The 21,009-nt window shown below is 34.2% G+C and overlaps 2 protein-coding genes across 6 annotated transcripts; one reads left to right on the top strand and one right to left on the bottom strand.

Moving 5' to 3' along the window:
• Positions 1 to 1,675: 1,675 nt before the first annotated feature.
• On the top strand, positions 1,676 to 3,712 carry LOC130934606 (uncharacterized). Its single transcript, XM_057864162.1, has 8 exons — positions 1,676 to 1,798; positions 1,883 to 2,354; positions 2,430 to 2,516; positions 2,642 to 2,770; positions 2,861 to 2,995; positions 3,177 to 3,289; positions 3,360 to 3,453; positions 3,539 to 3,712. Exons 2-8 carry the CDS (start codon positions 1,917 to 1,919, stop codon positions 3,710 to 3,712), a joined length of 1,170 nt encoding a protein of 389 aa, XP_057720145.1. The 5' UTR covers positions 1,676 to 1,798; positions 1,883 to 1,916.
• A 5,319-nt stretch (positions 3,713 to 9,031) lies between these two features.
• LOC130936645 (sister chromatid cohesion 1 protein 2) lies at positions 9,032 to 19,177 on the bottom strand. 5 transcript variants are annotated; one of them, XM_057866752.1, is made up of 13 exons: positions 18,943 to 19,177; positions 16,400 to 16,655; positions 16,276 to 16,313; positions 16,150 to 16,196; positions 13,035 to 13,093; positions 12,198 to 12,913; positions 11,981 to 12,092; positions 11,358 to 11,494; positions 10,859 to 11,262; positions 10,515 to 10,551; positions 10,392 to 10,416; positions 10,179 to 10,311; positions 9,032 to 9,339 (listed from the first exon to the last, which is right to left on the bottom strand). In XM_057866752.1, the coding sequence occupies exons 1-13, from the start codon at positions 19,055 to 19,057 to the stop codon at positions 9,229 to 9,231; spliced, it is 2,190 nt and encodes a 729-aa protein (XP_057722735.1). In that variant the 5' UTR covers positions 19,058 to 19,177; the 3' UTR covers positions 9,032 to 9,228. The 5 variants fall into 5 exon arrangements, 4 of the variants coding, with proteins under 4 accessions (XP_057722735.1, XP_057722736.1, XP_057722737.1 ...); XM_057866753.1 differs by having other exon boundaries at positions 10,392 to 10,413; XM_057866754.1 differs by having other exon boundaries at positions 12,225 to 12,913.
• Positions 19,178 to 21,009: the final 1,832 nt, after the last annotated feature.

Raw genomic sequence — 21,009 nt, 5'->3', positions numbered from 1 at the left:
CTTCTACCTCTGAGTCTGAGGCTCAAGAAGACTCGGAGGATTCGGGAATTAAACACCCTGGCAAAAAGGGGAAAAAGTAAGTACCATACTTGGGTGTAATTTCTTTATAGGGTTTGGGTGTATTTTGCTTGTCCACGTTGGGTGTATGTAGCTTATTAAGCAGGGTGTGTTTCTTTTGCTGCGTTGGGTGTATATTGTATACTCAGTTGGGTGTGTCTCATGAATTCAATTGGGTGTATTTTTAGTATGTTCTAAATGATGATTGTTTGCCTGCAGAATGGACTCAAGAAAAAGAAAGCAGAGGGAAGAGGAGTCGGATTCTGATTCAGAATCTGAATCTGAACCAAGTGACGAGTAATGTCCTGAAATTATTACTCCTTTCTTTTGGCTTCGTTATAAAGATTTCGTGTATTAACTGAAGCGTCTGTTATTGACTTATAGGATCGAAGAATCATTGCCTGCGGAGAAGGAGAAGAAAAGAAAGAAACAAAAACAACTCCAAAAGAGTAAGCACTTCTTTGGATAAAATTCTGTGATAAAATTAATTTTTTATTTCTGATTGGTACTGTTTTTTTTTTCCACCCAGAACACCACAAAAAAAGAAAAAAGTAGTTGTGGAGGATTCACCTCCTGAAGAAGATCAATACTTTGACGGGTACAGTACCTCATAAGCTATACTATGGTCTATCATCGTAATTATTTTTGTTAACGTCTTATTTTATGAATGTAGTGAGACATATGAATATCGAGTGACGAACTCGATGAATGGCTAGGGGAAAACGTTCGTAAATCTGCTGCAGAGGGGTATGTCTTGCTGTGCTGTGTATTTGAGATTTTGGTGTCTTTTGTTTGCTAATAATTGTATCTTGTTTCGCAGGGACAACCAGCCTGACCTGGGATCGACAGAAGATCGCTATGTGTCCTCTGAAACGTAAGAAGCTTATTATTTAATAAAATCTTGTTATGTATTCTGTGAAACAATATGGGTGTATTCTGTGCATCAAGTTGGGTGTATCTTGTTCACTAAGTTGGATGTATATTTGTTTTGAATAACATGAAATCTGTTTAGACTACCGGCTGTCAACTTGGGAAGTGATGATACTTCCTCTCAAAGACGCACAGAACAGAGTAGTGTAACCCTGCCGTCTCAGAGCATGTAATTTCTCTTTCAAATAACCGTTACTTTTCTTCTTCTAATAACTTCTACTTCTAATTCTGTATATATTTTTTTTAGAAAAAAAACCCTTTATTATTTTATTCAAGAAAAAAAAAGCAGCAAAAAAAAGCAAAAACTGCAACTATGTAAGTTCTCAAAAAACAAAGCCCGTCTTCTTTTTGAATTGTTCGGGTGTATTTGTTGACCTTCTTTGCATGTATTTTAGGTTGACTCCGGACAATTCGAATATGATGGTTGTTAGGGAACAAACGCAGTCGGAAGCGCTTGCAATGTGAGATATGCAAGAATATTTCAACCTTATAACCTTAATATTTTCAAATATGTTGTTAACCTTTCATTTTTATTCTTGTTTAGAGTCCCGATCCAATTTTTTGTGCCGCCATCCCAGCAAACAACCACTGACGCAGATTCCGAACCAACCCCTATGCTACAGATTGAAGGGGCTAGAGAACGTAAGAAAATAGTATTGGGTGTATATTTGCTTAATGTTTGGGTGTATATTTGCTAAGAGTTTGGGTGTATACTCTTCCTGATCGATTTTGTGCAACTGTGCAGCACTCCTGAAACCCCCAAACAACATCAAGAAACAACACCCAAGCTTCCCCCAGCTCCAACAAAAATGTAAGTTAATTAGACTAGAATCAATCCTTGCTTGTCATCCGTATATTCTTATTCTTACTCTCATTCTTATACATACTGATGCAGTCATCCAGACGCCGAGGACGCTGCTGCCCTGTTGATGATGGCACGGACAGCAAGCTATGTTCCTAAAACAGATCTGCCGATGCCATCATTCAGCCTCGGATTGACAGATTCAAGCCAGGAGGGGGCGTCGACGCAGGAGACAGAAAGGGAAAAATCTCCAGAAACTGCAACTATACTGGAACAATTGGACAGTTTGGTCCAAAAGTTAGCAAAGGGAAAAGACGAAAGTCCGCAAATTCGGAGGGAGACTGGGGGAGAAAGTTCTGCTAAGTTTGAAACACCGGGGGGAACAAATCAAATTCCGGATGATATGAAAGAAAAGTGCTACATCTGGGGGACGAGACTGAAGGAGGATGCAAAGGGTGATACTAACGAGTTTGAGGAGATATGCACTGTGACTGGCCAAGGAGAGTACATTTTGATGAGAACGCACCTTGCATCCCTCCAGGCAAACAGTGATATAGAATGTCAGGTAATTTTAGACTAACATTAATGTTTTTACACCAAAGTCAACTGCAATGGTTATTAATTTAAAATTGATTTCTAGGTTGTATCTGCCATCTGCCTCATCCTAAACCAGAAAAAGGAAAAGAGGTTTCATGCACAAATATACTGTCTCCCCCCAGATATTGTGGTAAGTGTTACTTCTACGAACTTTGGGTGTATTTTATGCATTGGTTTGGGTGTATTTTTTTAGCTTAGATTGGGTGTAAGTTGTTTATGTTCATGTTTTCATTTCTTGTATTGCAATTCTTGCAGAGCATGGCACTTTCTGATCACCCAAAGGGGGAATTCATATCTCCGAAAACGAACAGAGAATTCAGGGTGGAAGCCTACCCCAATTTCATTCCCTTCATAGATAGGAAAAAATTAAGTTCGCATCCATATGTAAGTTTTTGTTTCGTAAATTTGTTAGTACGCTTATTTACTTATATGCCAAGTAAAATAACAGACTGTTGAAATGTGGCAATCTTAGAGATTTTTGCTCCTGTTTGCCACTCGGGACATTGGTGGTTATGGCTGATAAATACAAGAACGCGGAAATGTCAAATACTTGACCCGCTGCACAAAAAAGCTCCAAGCCATGAGAGAAAGGACATTAATAAATTCACTGTAAGTTCCCTCTGTCTTCTTTACTTTAATAGATACGTCTGTTTTGAAAGTTGAGTTGGGTGTATATTCTATATTCAATTGGGTGTATATTCCATATTCAATTGGGTGTATATTCCATATTAAGTTGGGTGTGTCTTGTCAATTGACTCGGGTGTATTACTGACTTGTTTTGGTATTTAAGGGATATGTATTTTCGAGATTGATAGCATATGCCGGCGGGAAACCTCTCGAGAAAGGCGAAAAGGAGAAGGAAATTAAAGCCCCATATGTTAAAATTTCAGGCCAAAAAACAAGGTATAGATTTGTGACTCTGAACCTTAAACTTTCCTAAATGAGATTTGTAATTTATTTTCTTCGTTTTCAGCTATGACTGCGCTATTTACGTAATGAAGTGGCTTGAGTTAATAGAGCCGGAAAATATTAAAAAGGGGAAGTATGAATGGGATAACTGGACACAGGTAACTGTCTTTAGAAGTATATAACTCTGTATTACTTTACTGAATTAATATTTCTGTTTAAACATAACATACTTTTTAATTGTAGGAGGAGGTGGACCACTACAGAGTGGAATATGCTTCCTGGATACTATTTAGTGAGTTGAATAGACAGAGAGATCAGGCAATTAGAGAGAGTAGTGCTATAAGGCTGTCGAAGCCATCCTCTGTATTATTGAGTCCGTTCTGTCAGATTAATTCTGAGGATATAGAAACTGGGTAGTTTGTAAATTGAACAAATGATGTAAATGTTTGCCATTCAATTTATTCAATGTATATTTTTTCCCATAGTTAAACTATCTGTGCTGCTAAACTGTCTGTGATGTATTTAAAAACTGTATTACAGGTGGTAAAACATAAAGCAAAAAATCAAGGCATACGCATATTATAAATTGTTACACCCAACGCTAGTCTAATAATACACCCGAGGTTGAGTAATAATATACACCCAATTGTCTGTGCAGTATTCAAAATGAATGAATTACAACTACTAAAATATGAAAAAAAAAAAACATCAACTGAAAAATACGCCCATAACCTGTGAAATTTTACAGCTTTTGTTCTATATGTATCTATATATGTGTCTATATGTAAATTGTCTATTAACAAAAATACACCCAAAGGTAACAGGGATTTTACACCCATACTCCCTATAACTATACACCCAAAGAGTTATCCCCTGCTGCTGGTACCCTGAACTGATAATTTATAACTTGTCCCTGGTATTGGCTGCTACTTGAATGCGCCGCTGATGCAGCATCAAACAGGTTTATCTGAATATAACACTCACGCATTAGCTAAACAATTAACTAGAAAAATAAACTCAATCGCCACAGATTTAAAGAACATCACATTTACCTCGCTTAAAACTTTTGTCTTCTTCTTCTTTGTGGCATTTGCAATCTGTTTCTCCAGCTTTGAACCTAGCCTGTTTTTTGGACGTCCTCTTGTTCGAATCCTTGGCGGGCTTTGAAGCTCGTTAACGGATTCCAAGTTGGCGTCTTCGTGGGATAAAGAAGATGTCCCCTTCCTTTTGGCTTTTACTGCTTCCATCTCAGCCATGACGTTGTCGTACGCACGGTGCAGAATTGCAGTCAGCTCCTCTGATTCGGAGGCAAATTCGCAAATATTTTGCGAACGGAAAACAAGTTGGTCGAACCTCTTGCTTCTTGGCTCAATTAGTGGCTCGTCGTGGCTGCTCTTGATGTGTGTGTGTTGCCTCTTTACCTTCTTGCTCCATCGTTCCAGTATGTACCTAGGGGACACTTGGCTTACTTGTTCGAAGCTTAACACGCTTAGTGCGTGACGGCACAGTATCCCTCTCGACTCGAATAATAAACATTGGCATTTTACCTCGGCTGCAACTGAGTCGTAGGTAACCGCGAACTTGTCCAATATTGAGCTGGAAACTTGTTCTCCAACTTCGTATACTGAATAGCCTAGAGCAGAATTCTTTAATCTGGTGATGCAATTCGCCTTTCCTCTGAATTGGGCTTGGACTTCCCTAAAATTTGCTTGGGTGTACGCATCTTGAAACTGAGTTTCGATGGGGGATTTGGTTGCACATGGTATGACCGTATAAAAATCTGCAGCATCTGATTCTCTCTCTGCTTGCTCCCTGCTTCCGAGGCAATTATCGTACTGTTTGACGAACTGAATGAGCGAGCTGTTACGGGTGATGTACTTGTTAAAAAATGAATGCATGCTCTCGCTCCTTTGTGTGCTTCTCATCCCTGCCCAGAAGTGGTGGTCCAGATAGATAGGAACCCATATGTGACGGTCTTCGTACAGATCTGCATAATACACCCAAACACACACTGTAAAATACACCCGAGAGACAGTACAATTTACACCTCTGCTGCAGAATTTAAAAACACATTACCTGAGAGCCACTTGTTGTCCGCAAGACCAAAATTCACCAGAAAATCGTTCCAATTCCTATCGAATGAGTCTTTGCTGTGAGAGTTCCAAACAACATGGCTCATTTGTTGTTCGACATCGGCGTGTGCCTTGTACCCGTTTAATTTGCTTGGAATCTTCTTCATGATGTGCCAAATACACCAGCGGTGAACTGTTGTTGGCATACAGGCCTCTAGAGCCCTTTTCATTGATGCGCACTGATCGGTGAGAAACCCTTTCGGAGCGTTTCCTCCCATGCAACGAAGCCAGCATTGAAATAACCATTTGAATGATTCAATTTCTTCGTTCTTCATCAAAGAGCATCCGAGAAGTGTTGACTGGCCGTGGTGATTCACCCCGACAAAAGAACCACAGACCAAATTATACCTGAAACGAAGTGCCATGGTCCAGAATGCAAAATCATTAGGTACACCCCAACAAATGCTTATAATACACCCAATGACACGGCCAATATACACCTCTGCTGCGGATTAGTAAAAATAAATTAATTTAGCATCATAAAAAGGGACAGTTTGTTACCTGTTTGTATTGTAGGTGGTGTCGAATGAAATGACGTCTCCGAAATACTCACAGGCGGCTCTGCTTCTTGCGTCGGCCCAAAAGGCCAGCTTAATCGATTGATCCTCCTCGAGTTTGAGCTCGAAAAAGAAATTCGGATTCTTCTCTTTCATCCTTAACAAATATTTCCCGAATTCCTTTGCATCTTCTTGTTCGGAAACATTCCGCACTTCCCTGGTAATGTAATTCCTCACGTCCTTTTCGATGAAATTTAACTCGCGGTGACCCCCGGCAGCCGCAACAAATGATTGGTAGGTTTTGCTTGGTCTGATACCGGCCTCGTCGTTATTCTCTATCGTACGACGAATGGACATGCTTAGTTCCCTGTGCTGTTTGAGCATCTCTGCTTTGCTTGGACAGCAGGGGTGTGAATGATCCAGCACAACCTTTGAAATGATCCAAGCACCGACATCCTTCAATGTGTGTATATAAATTCTTGCAGGACAGTTTAGACCGGCTGTCGGATTGGTCTTCTCGGTTGGAGATATTTTAGATTTCCATTTTCCCTCTCTGCTACATGTAATCAGTTGATTCTTAATCTCGTTTCCCTTCCTATTTGTGCACCGAACTCTTGTAGAGAAACCTGCAGCCTTGGCGTAGTTCCTGTAAAATTTTCCGGCATCTTCAAGGGTCGTAAAGGTCATTCCGACCTTCGGAACAAGCTCGTCATCAACAACAGAGAGAGACTGCACAATAAACCGTGTCAGAACTGTGAATACACCCATAAGTATGATACAAAATACACCCAATCATGGCTAATATGATACACCCGAACCGAAACAACTCAACTACAGAATGACCTTTAAAGCCATAAACTCTCAATACACAGACTGCAGAATACACCATGTCAAAAACTAAAAACACACACAATCATGTCTGATATAATACACCTGAACAACAACAACTCAATTAAAAATAACAAAAAACCAGTAAAGTGTACATACACCCACACTTATAGCTAAAATACACCCAAAGAAGAAATTGATCTACACCCGAGCGTCTGCTATAAATTCCAGGTAATTAAACAATGTTCAGCAATTTTTTAAACTACACAATGCTATACAAATTACTGTAAATCAAACCTCAGGAACTTCGTTAGATTCAAATTCATCTGCTATAAATTCCAGGTAATTAAACAATGTTCAGCAATTTTTAAACTACACAATGCTATACAAATTACTGTAAATCAAACCTCAGGAACTTCGTTAGATTCAAATTCATAATCCACATCGCCTGGATTCAACGCAGAATCTGAGCTTGAAGGATCCATTATCTTCAAAACGAGCTCGAACTTTGATTTCAGAAAACAACAAATCAAGAGAGAAAAACGAAGCTCGAGATGCAGAAACAGAAAAAGAGAACGTAAACGAAGAACATACCAGTGAGAAAAGAAGAGGAAAAGATCGATGGAGAAGAATGAGGAAAACGCGCGAGAAGAAGCACAACGAAATCTCAAAATAACGAAAACGAAGAAGGAAACAAATATTTTAAATTTGGAAGTTATATATACGCGGCATATTATATAGCGCGTGTAATCAACGTACCAGGAGGAGCGCGTATTTTAAATTTATTGTTTAATAAACTTGTAAAGCATACAAGCCCTAATGGCTTGTATGCAGAGCTTTTCCGTTAATTACTATTGAATTTGTCACTTCCATTACATGTGAGTTCCTAATTCCTACTATCTTAATTTAATAACTAGAACATAACTCGTAATAATAGCGATTAATAAATATTATAAAATAATTTTAAGTACATAATTATAAATATGAATAGAAAAATATTTTTTTTAAATAATAAAAGTTTAATCACATGAAAATATACATTGTAAATCTATAAAAAAAAATTTAAGATCTTATCATTATTTATATAATGTCAAAAATTATTTTTACTAAAAATATTATATATAAAAAAATTAATTTTTTTATGTATTTTCATATAAATACTTATCTCGTTTTATTTTTAATATATATTTTATATTTTAATATATATTTTATGAAAATAACTGTTTTTTGTATGTACACGTAATATAGTTATATTTTTATCAATTTTTTTGTTCAAAAATTAAAATTTCATATGTCTATATTATCAACTATTGTGACAAGTACAAATAAGATGCTTTTTCATTGAATAGAATTAAAATATAAATATTAAAATAAAATAACATTAAAGACCACTTGAATCAATTCAAAAATTAGCTTTTTAAACTAGTAGTTACTACTTCTAATGATTTATTAAATGTGAATTGATTTTTTAAATGTCTTTACTAACAATTTTAATATAATATTTTTTCATTTCTTAACATGCAATGCTTTATATTGTTAATTTTTTTAATTGAATAATTTAAAAGACAATTAACATTCATAAAAAAAATTAGTTGTAAGGATGATATTATTAATTATTGTAAAAATTGTTATAAAATATGAATTGAATAATTAAGAGAACATTATCATTGTTAAAAGAAAATTTTAGTAGAATAAACCACCTTGTTAATTATTGTGAAACCACTACAAAAATTAATAGAGGGTGAAATAAGATATATATATATATATATATATATATATATATATATATATATATATATATATCCTTGATTTCACAATAAAATAACATTTACCATAATATACTTACATAACAAAGTTATAAACAATTATGTATTATCACTTGAATTTAAAATGATCTTAATATCAATATTTATAAATTATAAATAAATTATTAACCTCTCACTTTATTACTTCATCAAGTTATTCATTTAAGATCTTTAAATCCAAAATTTTATATATATTTTAATGTTTATCCTCACCGTAACTCTCGCTATATTAACTTCTGGCTGCGCCTACGCTCCAATTAATTACTTGTTTTTCTGAAAAAATTACTTGAATATATACCAGACATAGACAAAATTAATTTTTATCATACTATTAGCATTTTATTGTATTATATTATAGAATTTATTATAATACAATTTTGTTTAATATAAATATAGTATTTTAACGCCAACGAATTATAACTCAAATGACATAGTCTTTTCGTACTCATCACTAGCTATCAAACAAAAAACTCTTCTATATTAGTTTAGTTATCTAAAAGATAATATATACATAATGCTCTGCAATAAACATTAAGACTGATGCAAGGCCAAAATAAAAAGCAAAAGAAAATAATACAAGAACTTTCCTAAAGAAATATCTACCGGAGTCCTACAAACTTACTATTTCTAAAACTAAAATTCTAAATTATCTGGCATGTACCTATGTCGCTTTACAAGTCAATAAGTCCAAAAGCTTGATCCAATTTTTGGAGTTTAACCATTAGTATGTCACCATAAGCACTATTTTGCTCGACACCCACATAACTTGTAGTCCTCAAAACCTGAAAGGCAATGAGAAAATTTGTAAAAGCCGTTTGTTTTGAGGCATAATCAGGTCACTGCAGTCTTGCTTTCAAAGCAAGAAAACTATCAAGAATCAACTGGTTAATTTCAGTCTGTTTTTTCTTCTACCAACCCAGCTTGTTTAAGTAATACTACTAAATAACCAACTGGTGATTTCGTCGTCGTTGTTGCTACCCTCAACAATGACAACGAAAGAGCAAAATGGCAAACATAAGTTTTCAGCATCATTAGATTTTATAATCCAGTTTGGTATGACAGCATCTCCCTCACTCAGGTTACAAACGTTCACAACCACCAACACCAACACCAGCCAAATTGAACCCTAAGGTTCCATTTTTTACTACTATTATTATACATTAAATAGCTATGTTTAAAACAGAGCTTCTGCATGTGGAGCACATTTAAAGTGAGCTCCATGACCATGCATAATTACTCGTTCTTTGTTTTATAGATAAATTTTGAATATTATAAATGAATGAGTGGCGATGCATGTTTCTAGGGAAAAAAGACAGTCCACAAGCATCCCACGGTAATGCATGGTCCGAAGAAGGGATTCACCCAAAGGGTGTAATACGCAGCCTAAACTAATAATTACATCAGTGGCTTCCATTCTACGGCTTCAACCCGTGACCTTGAAGTCACGTGGAGACAACTCAACCATTTCTAAGAGTACACACTAAATGTGCTCCAGGAGCATACGACAGCATCCGCCATCTATAGAACCAAAAGATTATTAAACATATGAATCCACATTTTTTACTGCTAACAGAATGTCTTCTAAGCATGGATATAATCTTAGAACCAAGAATGCACATACCAGTAATTCATAAAAGAGCCTTGCACATTCTTTCCTCACGCGTCCTTCCAAAACTTGTGAAAAATTCACAACTTGCTCGTGTGTCTGTTTCCTTAGGCCCAGATAACTCCGGTGCAAGTACCTCGCAACTCTCCTGTGCATTATGAAAGAAACCAGTCATAGACTAACCTTGCAGTGTTTTGTTGACATTCAAAGAGCCAACAACCATCTCACCTGGTTCGATCAGACCACCCAGCTACTGTATGAAAAGATTAAGGAAACGATGTAATATTAGGAAGAAAATAGTTTTTAAAAAATTATGATGAATTGTAAATGAAGATTTTGAAGAGTGCTCACACAAGTTTGAATTCTCTGTTTCACATGAATTTATCACCTGAGACAAACAAAGTACACACATGGGCACATCATATTAGTCACATTGTGTGCGCGCATGAATGCGTGTATATAATCAGAGATCATGACATTACCATCATGCGCATGAATCATCATATTAAGATCTTCATCCCTTTTCAAAATTTGCTTGCTAAGTTTTCATATCCACATTAAAATGCTTTATGGTTTTTCTTGGGGTAAGTTGTGAAGAAAATTAGGGATCTATAATATTGCAGACAAAAGTAGTAATATTACTCTCAGTACAATTAACAGAAGTACAGTACTTTTGAGGCATAGTCATTCTTTACCTCTTCCATCAGATTGAGTTCATCGTCCCTTCTCAAAGGTTGCTCTCTATCTCTAGTTCCATGTGGAATTGAAGGTTCTAAATTATCAGTGTGTTGAATTTCATTTCTCTCCAGTTGCTCAATTGGTCTAAGTTTTGTCTTTTGGAACTGAGGAGGCGTTCTCGGTGCAGTTTCTATCTGCTCTGGACTGCCAACATTTTCTGAGACATCTAACCTCGCTGGAATTTCCAAAATTTGAAGGGGAATTGGGCGCTGACAAGGGGTTTGTGGAGCTATTGCTGTATGCACTGGATCGCCAACAGTTTGAGAGTTTGATACATCTAAGTTCTCTTGATTTTCCACAATTTTGAGGGAACTTGATATTTTGCTTTTAGAGAATAAGGAGCAAAGATCTAAGGAAGAACCTGCGGGGAAAAATAAAAAGAAAACGAAGATTAGTAAGATTGCAGAATTTATGAATCCCTTACTACCCAAAAATATAAATAACAAAAATCCTTACAAGGAAATAGAGGTCTGTGGAATCCATCACAAAGATTGGATATGCGAGATTCTCTCTGCACAGACAATAAAGTACGGCGGAATTTTCTGCGGTTAGCAATTAAGTCACTTGTATCATAGAGACTTTTTTTAAGTACCCTGAAATCCAAGAGTTCAAAGTATCACTTTGCTGAGGACAACAGTACAACACAAGGACTTGAAAGTCAAAAACTGAACTGAATTGACATTATAAGATGAGTCGAATGGCTGCTATTTATTTCAAATAGAAGGTAAAAAAAACAAATATAACTTGGTGCAAATAAACGGATCATATATAGGATATTGCAGATTATAACAGATTCTAAAAGCCTATATAGATTCTATGAAGACTATATAACAGTCAGATTATACCATCGATCTGGTGATGATAAAAGTTAATTAATTAGTAAAATGTTGGTAATAGTTTCAAATCTTAGATACTTGACAAGTCTATCATTTTGAATCACTCTTGTTCATAATGAAGGGTAAGTACCAGTTGAGATGTGTATCTATACATTTGCAAGACAGTTAATACGTATGAATGACTACGATAGAATAGTCAAAAATAATCGTGTCTAGATATTGCTTATAACTATTAGCACTCACTCATTAGGCACCACTATCATTCCATCAATAACAATTTTTCTTTTCCTTGAAAAGGATGCATGCTCCCTTAAAGCCGGTGTCGAAATATGCATAAACTCTGGTGAAGTAGCTCCTGTCCAAAACGAATTTTAAATAGCAAAGCAAAATTTATATGAAGGAAATGTAACTACATGTCAAAAATGAAAAGGACAAAATGAAGTATGATGGTCTTTTATACCTTGTTTTTGTTTTCTAACTGAACTACCTTGAAGCTTAGACTGAGGTGTTGCATCAAGATTTTTTGACTCCGCTGAAATAACCTTAAGCTTTTCACATTCAAGTAAAACCTTTACTTGACACATAAATTTGCTCTCTTTCTCATGCTCTTCAACAGATCTTTTAGTGTTTTCTTCAAGGTTTTTCTCCGCAACAGAAGATTTACTGTGGTCCATGCAAAAATCTATCTGATGGGATTTATCTTCTTGGGGCATTTTTGTATTTTCTTGAAAATTTCTTATTTCATGAACTTCATTACTTTCTTTATGCATTTGGCACAATGAGCTTGATGTCTCCAGAACCATACTTTGTTCTTCATCAACTTGATGAGATTCATCAAGTGCTTCAACAGATAGCACAGGTTCCTTTACTCTCCCAGAAAATATACTGGCATCCACCCATTCATCTCTAGATATTCTACTTCTTTCTTCAGATAATTTGTCCTCGCATGATGCAGCTTCATGAATTGACAGAATTTCATTAATTTGTTGCTCTTGACCAAATAAGTCAACAGGTTCTTTTTCTACTCCTTCAGCTAACAAAACCATGTCAAAGTTCATTGGCTCACCCACATGGACTATGCTCTTTTCAGATATATTCTTGTCCTCCATTAAATTAGTAGGACTATTTGGCAGCAAAAATTCATATTCCACGTCCATCTCATGTGATTCACAAAAACTGCAAGACATTACAAAACTAAATTTCAGTGAAGAAGGTACCATGCAATGATTCTAAAATATTTCCCCTGGCAACTTATGTTGAAATGAAAATTAATATTCTAAATATTTGACAAACATACTCTTCCAACATAGCATGATCATCAATGCAGATATTTTGACAAAGATCAAACTTCTCAAACTGCAAATCAGAAAAACTAAGATGAATAAGAGGTGCAGAGGTAAGAACAAATAAAACTGTTTACATAGTGTAAGAAGTTAATGAATCCATACCATCTAGAACACGAGAATATCCATATCCAAAAGGCCAATAACTTTTCAAAGCAATGATAAAAAAATTTCACTGCAACTAATTTTTATACCAGTATTAATAGAAATGACATAATAATTAAATAAACAAGTGCACTTTACCGTGTTATTGTTGAATTCATAAAGAGTAAGAGGAGCCAGGAGGAAAAGTGAAATAATATCTATGATCAAATAGCTTAGGTTTTAGGTGGCCTGTGTAAAGACATCTATCAGCGCTATACATAGTGCAATAGGAAATTAAACACAATTTACAGTTTCAATAACAATAAGATGTACTTAATTTCTTATAACTCTGTTCCAAATAGGACTCAATGTTATGTTTCATAACCAACGTGACATTCTCATATTATACTCAAAAATGGAGTGGCTATTTGTATTAGGGAACTCGACAGAGGAATAGTGACAAGATAGGTCACAAAGGAAAGTACAGATGATACCATGTTGAATATGGACACCCAACAGTACTATATATAATGCAATAGGATAAAATAAAATTTACATTTTCAAAAACTCAACGAATTCCTATTACTCTCGTTCAAATGGCATGATTTTATACTATTTTCAATGCAATATTCCTATTATTCCCAATACTGTACTCATCAAATGGCTTAACACACTAGTCACCATGAATCACAAAATCAGTTCTAACACACTAATCACAAAATCACAAATGGCTTACCATTTATTATTTTCTCTCTTCCTTTCTCCTTCTTACTTCACTGAAATTAATAGTTAAGATCTCTCCAGGAGCTTTGGAGCACAAAGCATTTAATCCATGGAGGATGAAAGAATGCCTTGTTACACAAGAATCCCTTGGCATTAAGAATAGAAAAACATAAACTGAAGTCCATAAACATCTAGCAAAGCAACTCAAAGATGCTGGATAAGTTCGGAAAGAGAAATTCACAAGAAAACCGTCAGAATGGACATCAACTTACAGAGGTAGTATTCTTAGCGGATTGATTCAGGTACGACTTGTAATAGAAAAGTGTTCCTAAGTTAGTATTTGGTTGGTGTCCAGATCTGCCAGAGACATGGTTACACACATCCACAGTTTGTTTTGTTGAGACACAAGGCTTTTCGAGACCGGGGAGTACACAAATGGACACAAATACAGAAAATTTGTGTACCACCTTTGTAAGGTTTCGAGGTATAAGCCAACCCAGATCAAGATGCAGTTAGCAGATTGAGGAGAAGATGAGAATAGGGGAAGAAACGGAGAAAGAGAGGGTTGCTTGAGAGTGAAGAAACAATATTATTGATTGTATGAATAAATCTCTCTCATGTAGTTTACAATACAGCTATATATACTCGTTACACACACCCTTTAAGCAGTGAACATAACTACCTCTCTCAACTACTTACTCCTAACAACCTTAAAGATAAGACACTAAGACACAGACATGAGAGTTCTTTTCCACCTTTGTCCTTGACTAATTCTTAAAATTTAAATTTACCCAACCTTTCTTCTTCCGCCATTCTCTTCTCTTCTCTCTTCTCTCTTCTCTCTTCTCTCTTCTCTCTTCTCTCTTCCTTCAGCATTCCTCCTCCACTCTCTTGCCCCTGTCTTCTTCCCTTCCCTTTTCCCTCTCTCCCTTTTCCGTTCTACCTCCTTCCTCCACCCTCAACCCTCCACCTTCTGCCCCCCGTCGTCCGCCTCCATCTTCTCCTCTTCCCTCTTCCTCTCCCTCTATAATCTCTCACACGCCTCCAGATCTGAGACAATGCGAGCTTCCATTCGCCGTTTGTTTTTTCACCATCTTGGTCATGCTCCTGTCGCCATCGTCTCATTGCTCTGCTGATGCTAGTCTTGCTGCCGATCTTGCCGCTGCTGCTTGTGTTGCCGCTTCTTGTCATCGAAGACCTTCGCCGCCTCTGCCGTGGATCTTTGTTCTCTATATTTTCTGGTTTCATTTTTATTTTTGAAAAGAAAAAAATGTGATCAAGAAAAGAAAGAAGAAATACTGAAACAAATTTGATAATGGATGAATCTGGGTGTTTTTTGTTGATTTTTTATGAATCTGGTTTTATATCTTCTGCTTGATTTTTGTTGAATCTGGTTCCTGATATTTTTTGCTGGAGGTTGAAGGAAGTGGTGAGAGGGGGAAGTTAGGGTGGAGAGAGAAGACGACAGTAGTCTCCTTTTTACATGGACTTTTTTAAGTTTTATCTGTCTTGCCCATCTATTTTACCAAACGCAATACATAGACAAATATTTTATGTCCATCACTCAAGTGTCTGATGTCTGTGTCTGTTGTCTCTATCTATGTCTATATCTATATCCATATCTATATCTATATCTATATCTCAGGGCGAACACGAACCGAATGCAGCCTGAGTTAAAGGAAAAAGATTTACACACAACTATAAGATTTACAATGTTATACGAAACTAAATGTTGGGCAGCATAAACCTAGCTAAATATTGCAGAGATGAGAATGTTTTATAGGGAAAGTGATAACTTATCAACTCAGATAAAAAAAAGTTGTGGACAAGATCAATTATAAAAATATGGTAGAAACTACCGTTACATGGTTTGTTCAACTATGGAGGAAACATATAGAAACCCCAGTAAGAAATGTAGAACAATTAGAAGGCACTATTATAGTTAAATGTAGAGAAAGAAAAAGAATTAGAAAAAACTAAAGGCAAACCATTACGAATGACCTTGATTTATATGGTTGGTCCACAGACAGTATTTTTCAAAGGGGAGAAAATAGTCTCATTTGATTAATGCAACTGAACCCACTTAGTTTCAATAAAGCTTTGATGAGGTAAAAGTATCAGTGAAGATCCCAAGATTTAAAAAAATAAAATAAAATAGAGAGGGAAAAAATTACTCGGTGAGGCAACAACAACAATAAGAATACGAATAATAATGTGGTGCGTAGTTCAAAAGTAGAACTATGGAACACATGGAAGACATACCTTGTCTAGAGAAAACAGCCCAAATCCCTCATTGCTACACACAACATCTGTTTCAGAACACAGCATATTACATAAACTAACATTAATCTTACTTTGACAGGAAGATTTTCAAGCAATTATAGGTACCTTTAAGAGTAATTTCCTCTTGTGAAGCAATATGGCCTCTGGAATGAACAGAAATAAAAAAAAATGTGCAAAATGTCAATAAAATTCTATCAACATGAAACTTGTAAAACTAATAATATCTTACCCGCCAGCATCTTCAAGTATGTCTAGATCAAAAGCATCCAGCTCAAATCTGTCTGGTATAATAACAGACATCCGCATTGTTTCCATGGGTGCTTTGTCTTTTGTTTTGATCACGAACTTATTGATTCTAACAAGCATCCCATTGCAATCATCTAACAAATATTCAGCCTTCTTTGAATATATTCTGACAACACCAAGAAGAAGATAGGCAAGCACTCTATAGGAGATAGCATTCATTTCATCCTGCAAAATCTTGTCTGCAGAAAGTTAAAAAATACCAAAAAACAAAAACTGAAGTCAGTTACATAACATACTCCCAGATTCCGCAAGACAGTTTATTTCAGCACTTAGAAATTCATAAAAATTATTTCAATAAGCATTTAATTAGATGAAAATAATCATTTTAAAAGGCAAATAAAATAAAAGAAATCAATATACATTGCAGTCAAGACTTGAGAAAAATTAAAATCTTAATATTTCAGTTACATCACATCATTGTCCCTTGGCCCCAGGACCATTCCAATTGGCAAAAAGAGTGTCCTGGGAATCAGAGTTGAAAATATAGCCTCACACAACCAATAGGAGTATAAGAAGTCCATCATCCAAGATAATCTACAACCAGTAGAAACGATAGAATAGAAGATCTGACAGTAGATTATTCATTGAAAACAGAAATACATAGTGGAGAAAGGTCACATACTATCTAACCTAAATTCCTGACTCGTGTAATAAGGATGCTAGGTTCAAGCAAAAGGATCACACAAGTTATATAATATTAAAATATCAATTAGGATACAGCATTGAAATAAAATTGAATTAAACATACACAAACAGTTTAGGAGAGCACTCAACCAGTGAATAGCTAATGAATAACAACTAGGGCAGTTAAGTGTCATGAACAAGAACTATTCTTAACAAACAAGTACTTGTTTGCATCCGATTGTTAAGCTTGCTTTCACTGAGAAATTTGATTTTCTTTTTCTCTATTTGGAAACAGTTACTCAAATCATTAACACTTCAACAGCCAAGGAAATATATTCAGTTTGATGTGATGAGGTAAAAATTAATGGACAAGGTATCAGATTTCACACCCTTTGCACCTGGAATTGTTTGAGTGCAAGATCCACCTTATCTTGGCATCTTTGAACAACATAAGCATTCACATTTGTGAGTCCCAACCAACAAATTGTTTCACACCATACGTGTGTAAAAATCAGGTCACTGCAACATGCTTTCCTTTTGCAAATAAAACTTTAAGTTGTAACCAATTTTACCATACTGCTAAGTTGCTAACAATAAAATCTAAAAGTTATAAACCAATGGGAAAAATAAAATAAAATAATTTATAAAAACAAAATAAAAAACCTGTATGATAGGTAATCAGGGGAAGGAAAAGGAAATGTGCTCCCTCATTTGGCAGCTTAAAACTATAAGAAATAGAAAAGAAAACAAACCAAGGAGGATCTATTCCTCCTGAAAAGACTATTTTAGTTTCCCCCCAAATTTGAGGTCTATTGGAAAACAAAAAATTACATCTTAGAGAAACTATATCCTTCTGTCCCAAACTCCCAATATTTATAAACTAATAAGATTAAAAAAAAATGTTTTAATTTCATTCCCTTTAATAACCCAAATAATGGAGCAGGTAACTTTATACTCCTCGCCTCCCTTTCCATGGTCCATTTTCAGTCTACATAAGAGTTTCTTCATATTTTACCATAACAACTCAACGATTTCACCTAAAGGGGCAAGACATTCTGTTATACCAGGCTACGTTTTGTTAGGTTAGTGTCTGAGAGTCATGGAGGTAGATGTTTGTTTGGTAGCAGTGTAGCATTGAGACAGAGATGGATGGACTAAAGTTTATTGTCAGAGTAAGACTTAGCTAGCATTCGTGAAGCAAGAGGGGCCATGAATGTGCAACAACTTGATTTTAATGTGTCTCTATTTTGGTTGAAACTTGGCTCCAAAGAACTTGTTAACTCTAATGTATCTCTCTGTCTTCAGTGCCACAGTCTCAGTGTCCTATCTCACCCTATTTCTCTCGTTCCAAACGCAGCCCCAAAGATCAAACAGTAAACGAACACAAGTAAAATGATTCAGTACTGCAACTATACACAAATTTCTTTGTCCAGCATAACAATTTCACCAATTTTGCAACAAACCCTATCTAGAAACAGCTCCTCTGTGACCAATTTCCCAAATTACTTACATACACACGAAAATTACACACGAAAAAAATAAATAAATGATAACAATAAATAAACACGCAAACAAACACATACAAAAATGTGTAAACACACTCTTACCTGCCACCATTTTTTGTGCGGAAAAAGAATAGAAACAAGAATTAGGATTATTCTTAGCTAAGAGTAAGGGAACAAAAGAAAAAATCAAAGAAAGATAGAAGCAATGAAGAAATGAAACCATGTTTAAAAGCTTCGGGTTTTCCGAGCTTAGGAAAATTTTAGAAAAGGTTTCTCCTTCATTTCTGGAAGGGGTTGGAAGAGCAGAAAGAAAGAGAAGAATAAGAAGAAGACTAACCAACAGAGGAAGGAATGTGAGTCTGAAGGATTTGAGCTTTCTTGAGGTGCTTGAAACAGTAAGCTGCAACCCACAAAGGGCCTTTACTTGAGCTGAGGAACCTTGAGTATGACATTCTCTCTCTCTCTCTCTCTCTCTCGTTCTTCTCGCTGTTTTCGGTGGTGTGTCTGAGTTTTCTGCTACCATGTACGAAATATCAGAGAAGGAAGGAGCTGTTAAAACTTTAAAACAGTGCTCGCTCACACTAGAGTGCCTCCCAAGATTCAGACAAATTAATATAAAAATCTAAACCACTACAAAAATTACAACAATCAGTTATTATATATTTAGACATGAATATATATTATTATTTAAATTATTTTTAATATATATTTTATTTCTTAATATTTATTTTAGATAAATGATTAATTTAATAATTATTTTATATATATATCAAATATAATTGTAATTAATAAGAATAATAAATGACAATATTCGTCAATGAATTATAGCTCAAATGACTTAATTTCTGCATATTCACTTGGGTTTGAACCTTCTTGTCTTTGGTTAAAAAAAAAAAAACATGACAATACTCACTTATCTCTTTTATTTATAAAATGCATGCTTTTTGTTTAATTATTTTGATAATTTTTATAATTTTATTAAATTTTAATTAAATTTTTAATTGAATCTTTGCATAAGATAAAAAATTTTACTTAAGTCTTTTATGATTTTTTTGTTAAAGAATACTTTTTTAAAAAAGTTTATTTTTTGTTTAATAAAAATTAATTTATGAAATATTAAAAGTAAAATACTTTTAAATTAGTAAATTTTTCAGAAAAATAACAATAAATAAAGAAATAATTACAAATATTTATCTAATACAAAATTCAATTACAAAATTTTAAACTATAAAAATCTAATTGAAAAATTTGTAAAATTATATAGACTAATAAAATAATTAAATATATTTTTTTACAAAATTAAAATAACATATAATTTAATTCATTTTACCAAAATACCATAATTATTATAATATTATATATTAGTAATAACTATTTAATTGATTTAAATAATAATATTAATATAAAATACATAATTTAAATATATATTTATGTAATTAATCTTATTTATTTTTATTATTTTATCACATTTTATAAAATATTTAATTTGAATTTTTATATATTTCCTGATTAATAATAAAAATATTAAAATAAAAAATTTTATTGCAATAAACTATAAAATATATACACAATTTTTAATTAAATATTTTTATAAAAATTTAAAATATTTTATATTATGTGATAAAATTAAAATAAAATAAAATTTATTACATTAATAATCATGACATATATTTATAATGTGTTAGATAATAGAAAAAAAAAAGGTAAATAGATCTCTAACTTTTTAATTCAAAGACACATAAGTCTGTGACTAATTGAAAATACAAAATTGTCTCTGACCTTCTAAAATATGAAATGTTTAAGTCCTTCTGTTCAAAATATATAAAGACAAATCGGTCTCGGGTGTGTTTGTTTGAGGTGAAAATGGGAAGAAGGAAAAGAAAGGGAAAGAAATAGGAAGGAAAATAGTTATTTTTCCTTATTTGGTTGAAGATAGAAATGGGAGAGAAAAGAAAATGGATGGAAAAATATTGGTGGGACCTACCAATTTTTTTTCCTCCAACAATGGAAAAAAAATTGAAAGAAAACTAAATTTCTCTCTACTTCTAATATTACCCCTTTACTTTTTTCTATATCATTTATAATATAAGGATAAAATTGTCTTTTTATAACATTTTTTTCCTTCTTATTTTCCTTTCATCCAAACACTTCTAAAAAAAATAAAAATTCACTCAATTTTTTTCATTTCTATTTCCTTCCTCTCTATTTCTTTTCTTCCAACCAAACATAGATGTCTCTATTTCTTTCCTTCCAACCAAACATAAATGTCTCGTATACTAAAAACAAAAAAATTTTATATTTTTAGTTAGTCGAAAATTTATTTATCTTCAAAATAAAAAGTCAGAAATTTATTTATCGTTTATTCTAGATAATATTGGTGCTCTAGTAGACTAGTACTAGTAGC

Source organism: Arachis stenosperma, chromosome 6 (assembly GCF_014773155.1).
Source record: "Arachis stenosperma cultivar V10309 chromosome 6, arast.V10309.gnm1.PFL2, whole genome shotgun sequence".
NCBI classification, from domain to species: domain Eukaryota; kingdom Viridiplantae; phylum Streptophyta; class Magnoliopsida; order Fabales; family Fabaceae; genus Arachis; species Arachis stenosperma.
This window is presented reverse-complemented; position numbering and strand designations above follow the sequence as displayed.

What these genes read in the sequence shown, in the direction of transcription:
- LOC130934606 (XM_057864162.1), top strand. Translation starts at nt 1,917, where the DNA reads ATGATGGCACGGACAGCAAGCTATGTTCCTAAAACAGATCTGCCGATG. An exon ending in AGGACATTAATAAATTCACT is followed by an intron (nt 2,996 to 3,176) that starts GTAAGTTCCCTC and finishes TTGGTATTTAAG; the next exon opens with GGATATGTATTTTCGAGATT. An exon ending in AATGGGATAACTGGACACAG is followed by an intron (nt 3,454 to 3,538) that starts GTAACTGTCTTT and finishes TTTTAATTGTAG; the next exon opens with GAGGAGGTGGACCACTACAG.
- LOC130936645 (XM_057866752.1), bottom strand. Translation starts at nt 19,057, where the DNA reads ATGTCATACTCAAGGTTCCTCAGCTCAAGTAAAGGCCCTTTGTGGGTT. An exon ending in GGCTGTTTTCTCTAGACAAG is followed by an intron (nt 13,094 to 16,149) that starts GTATGTCTTCCA and finishes TCTGATTTGCAG; the next exon opens with TTTGAGAAGTTTGATCTTTG. An exon ending in AACAGAGAATTCAAACTTGT is followed by an intron (nt 10,417 to 10,514) that starts GTGAGCACTCTT and finishes CTTTTCATACAG; the next exon opens with TAGCTGGGTGGTCTGATCGA.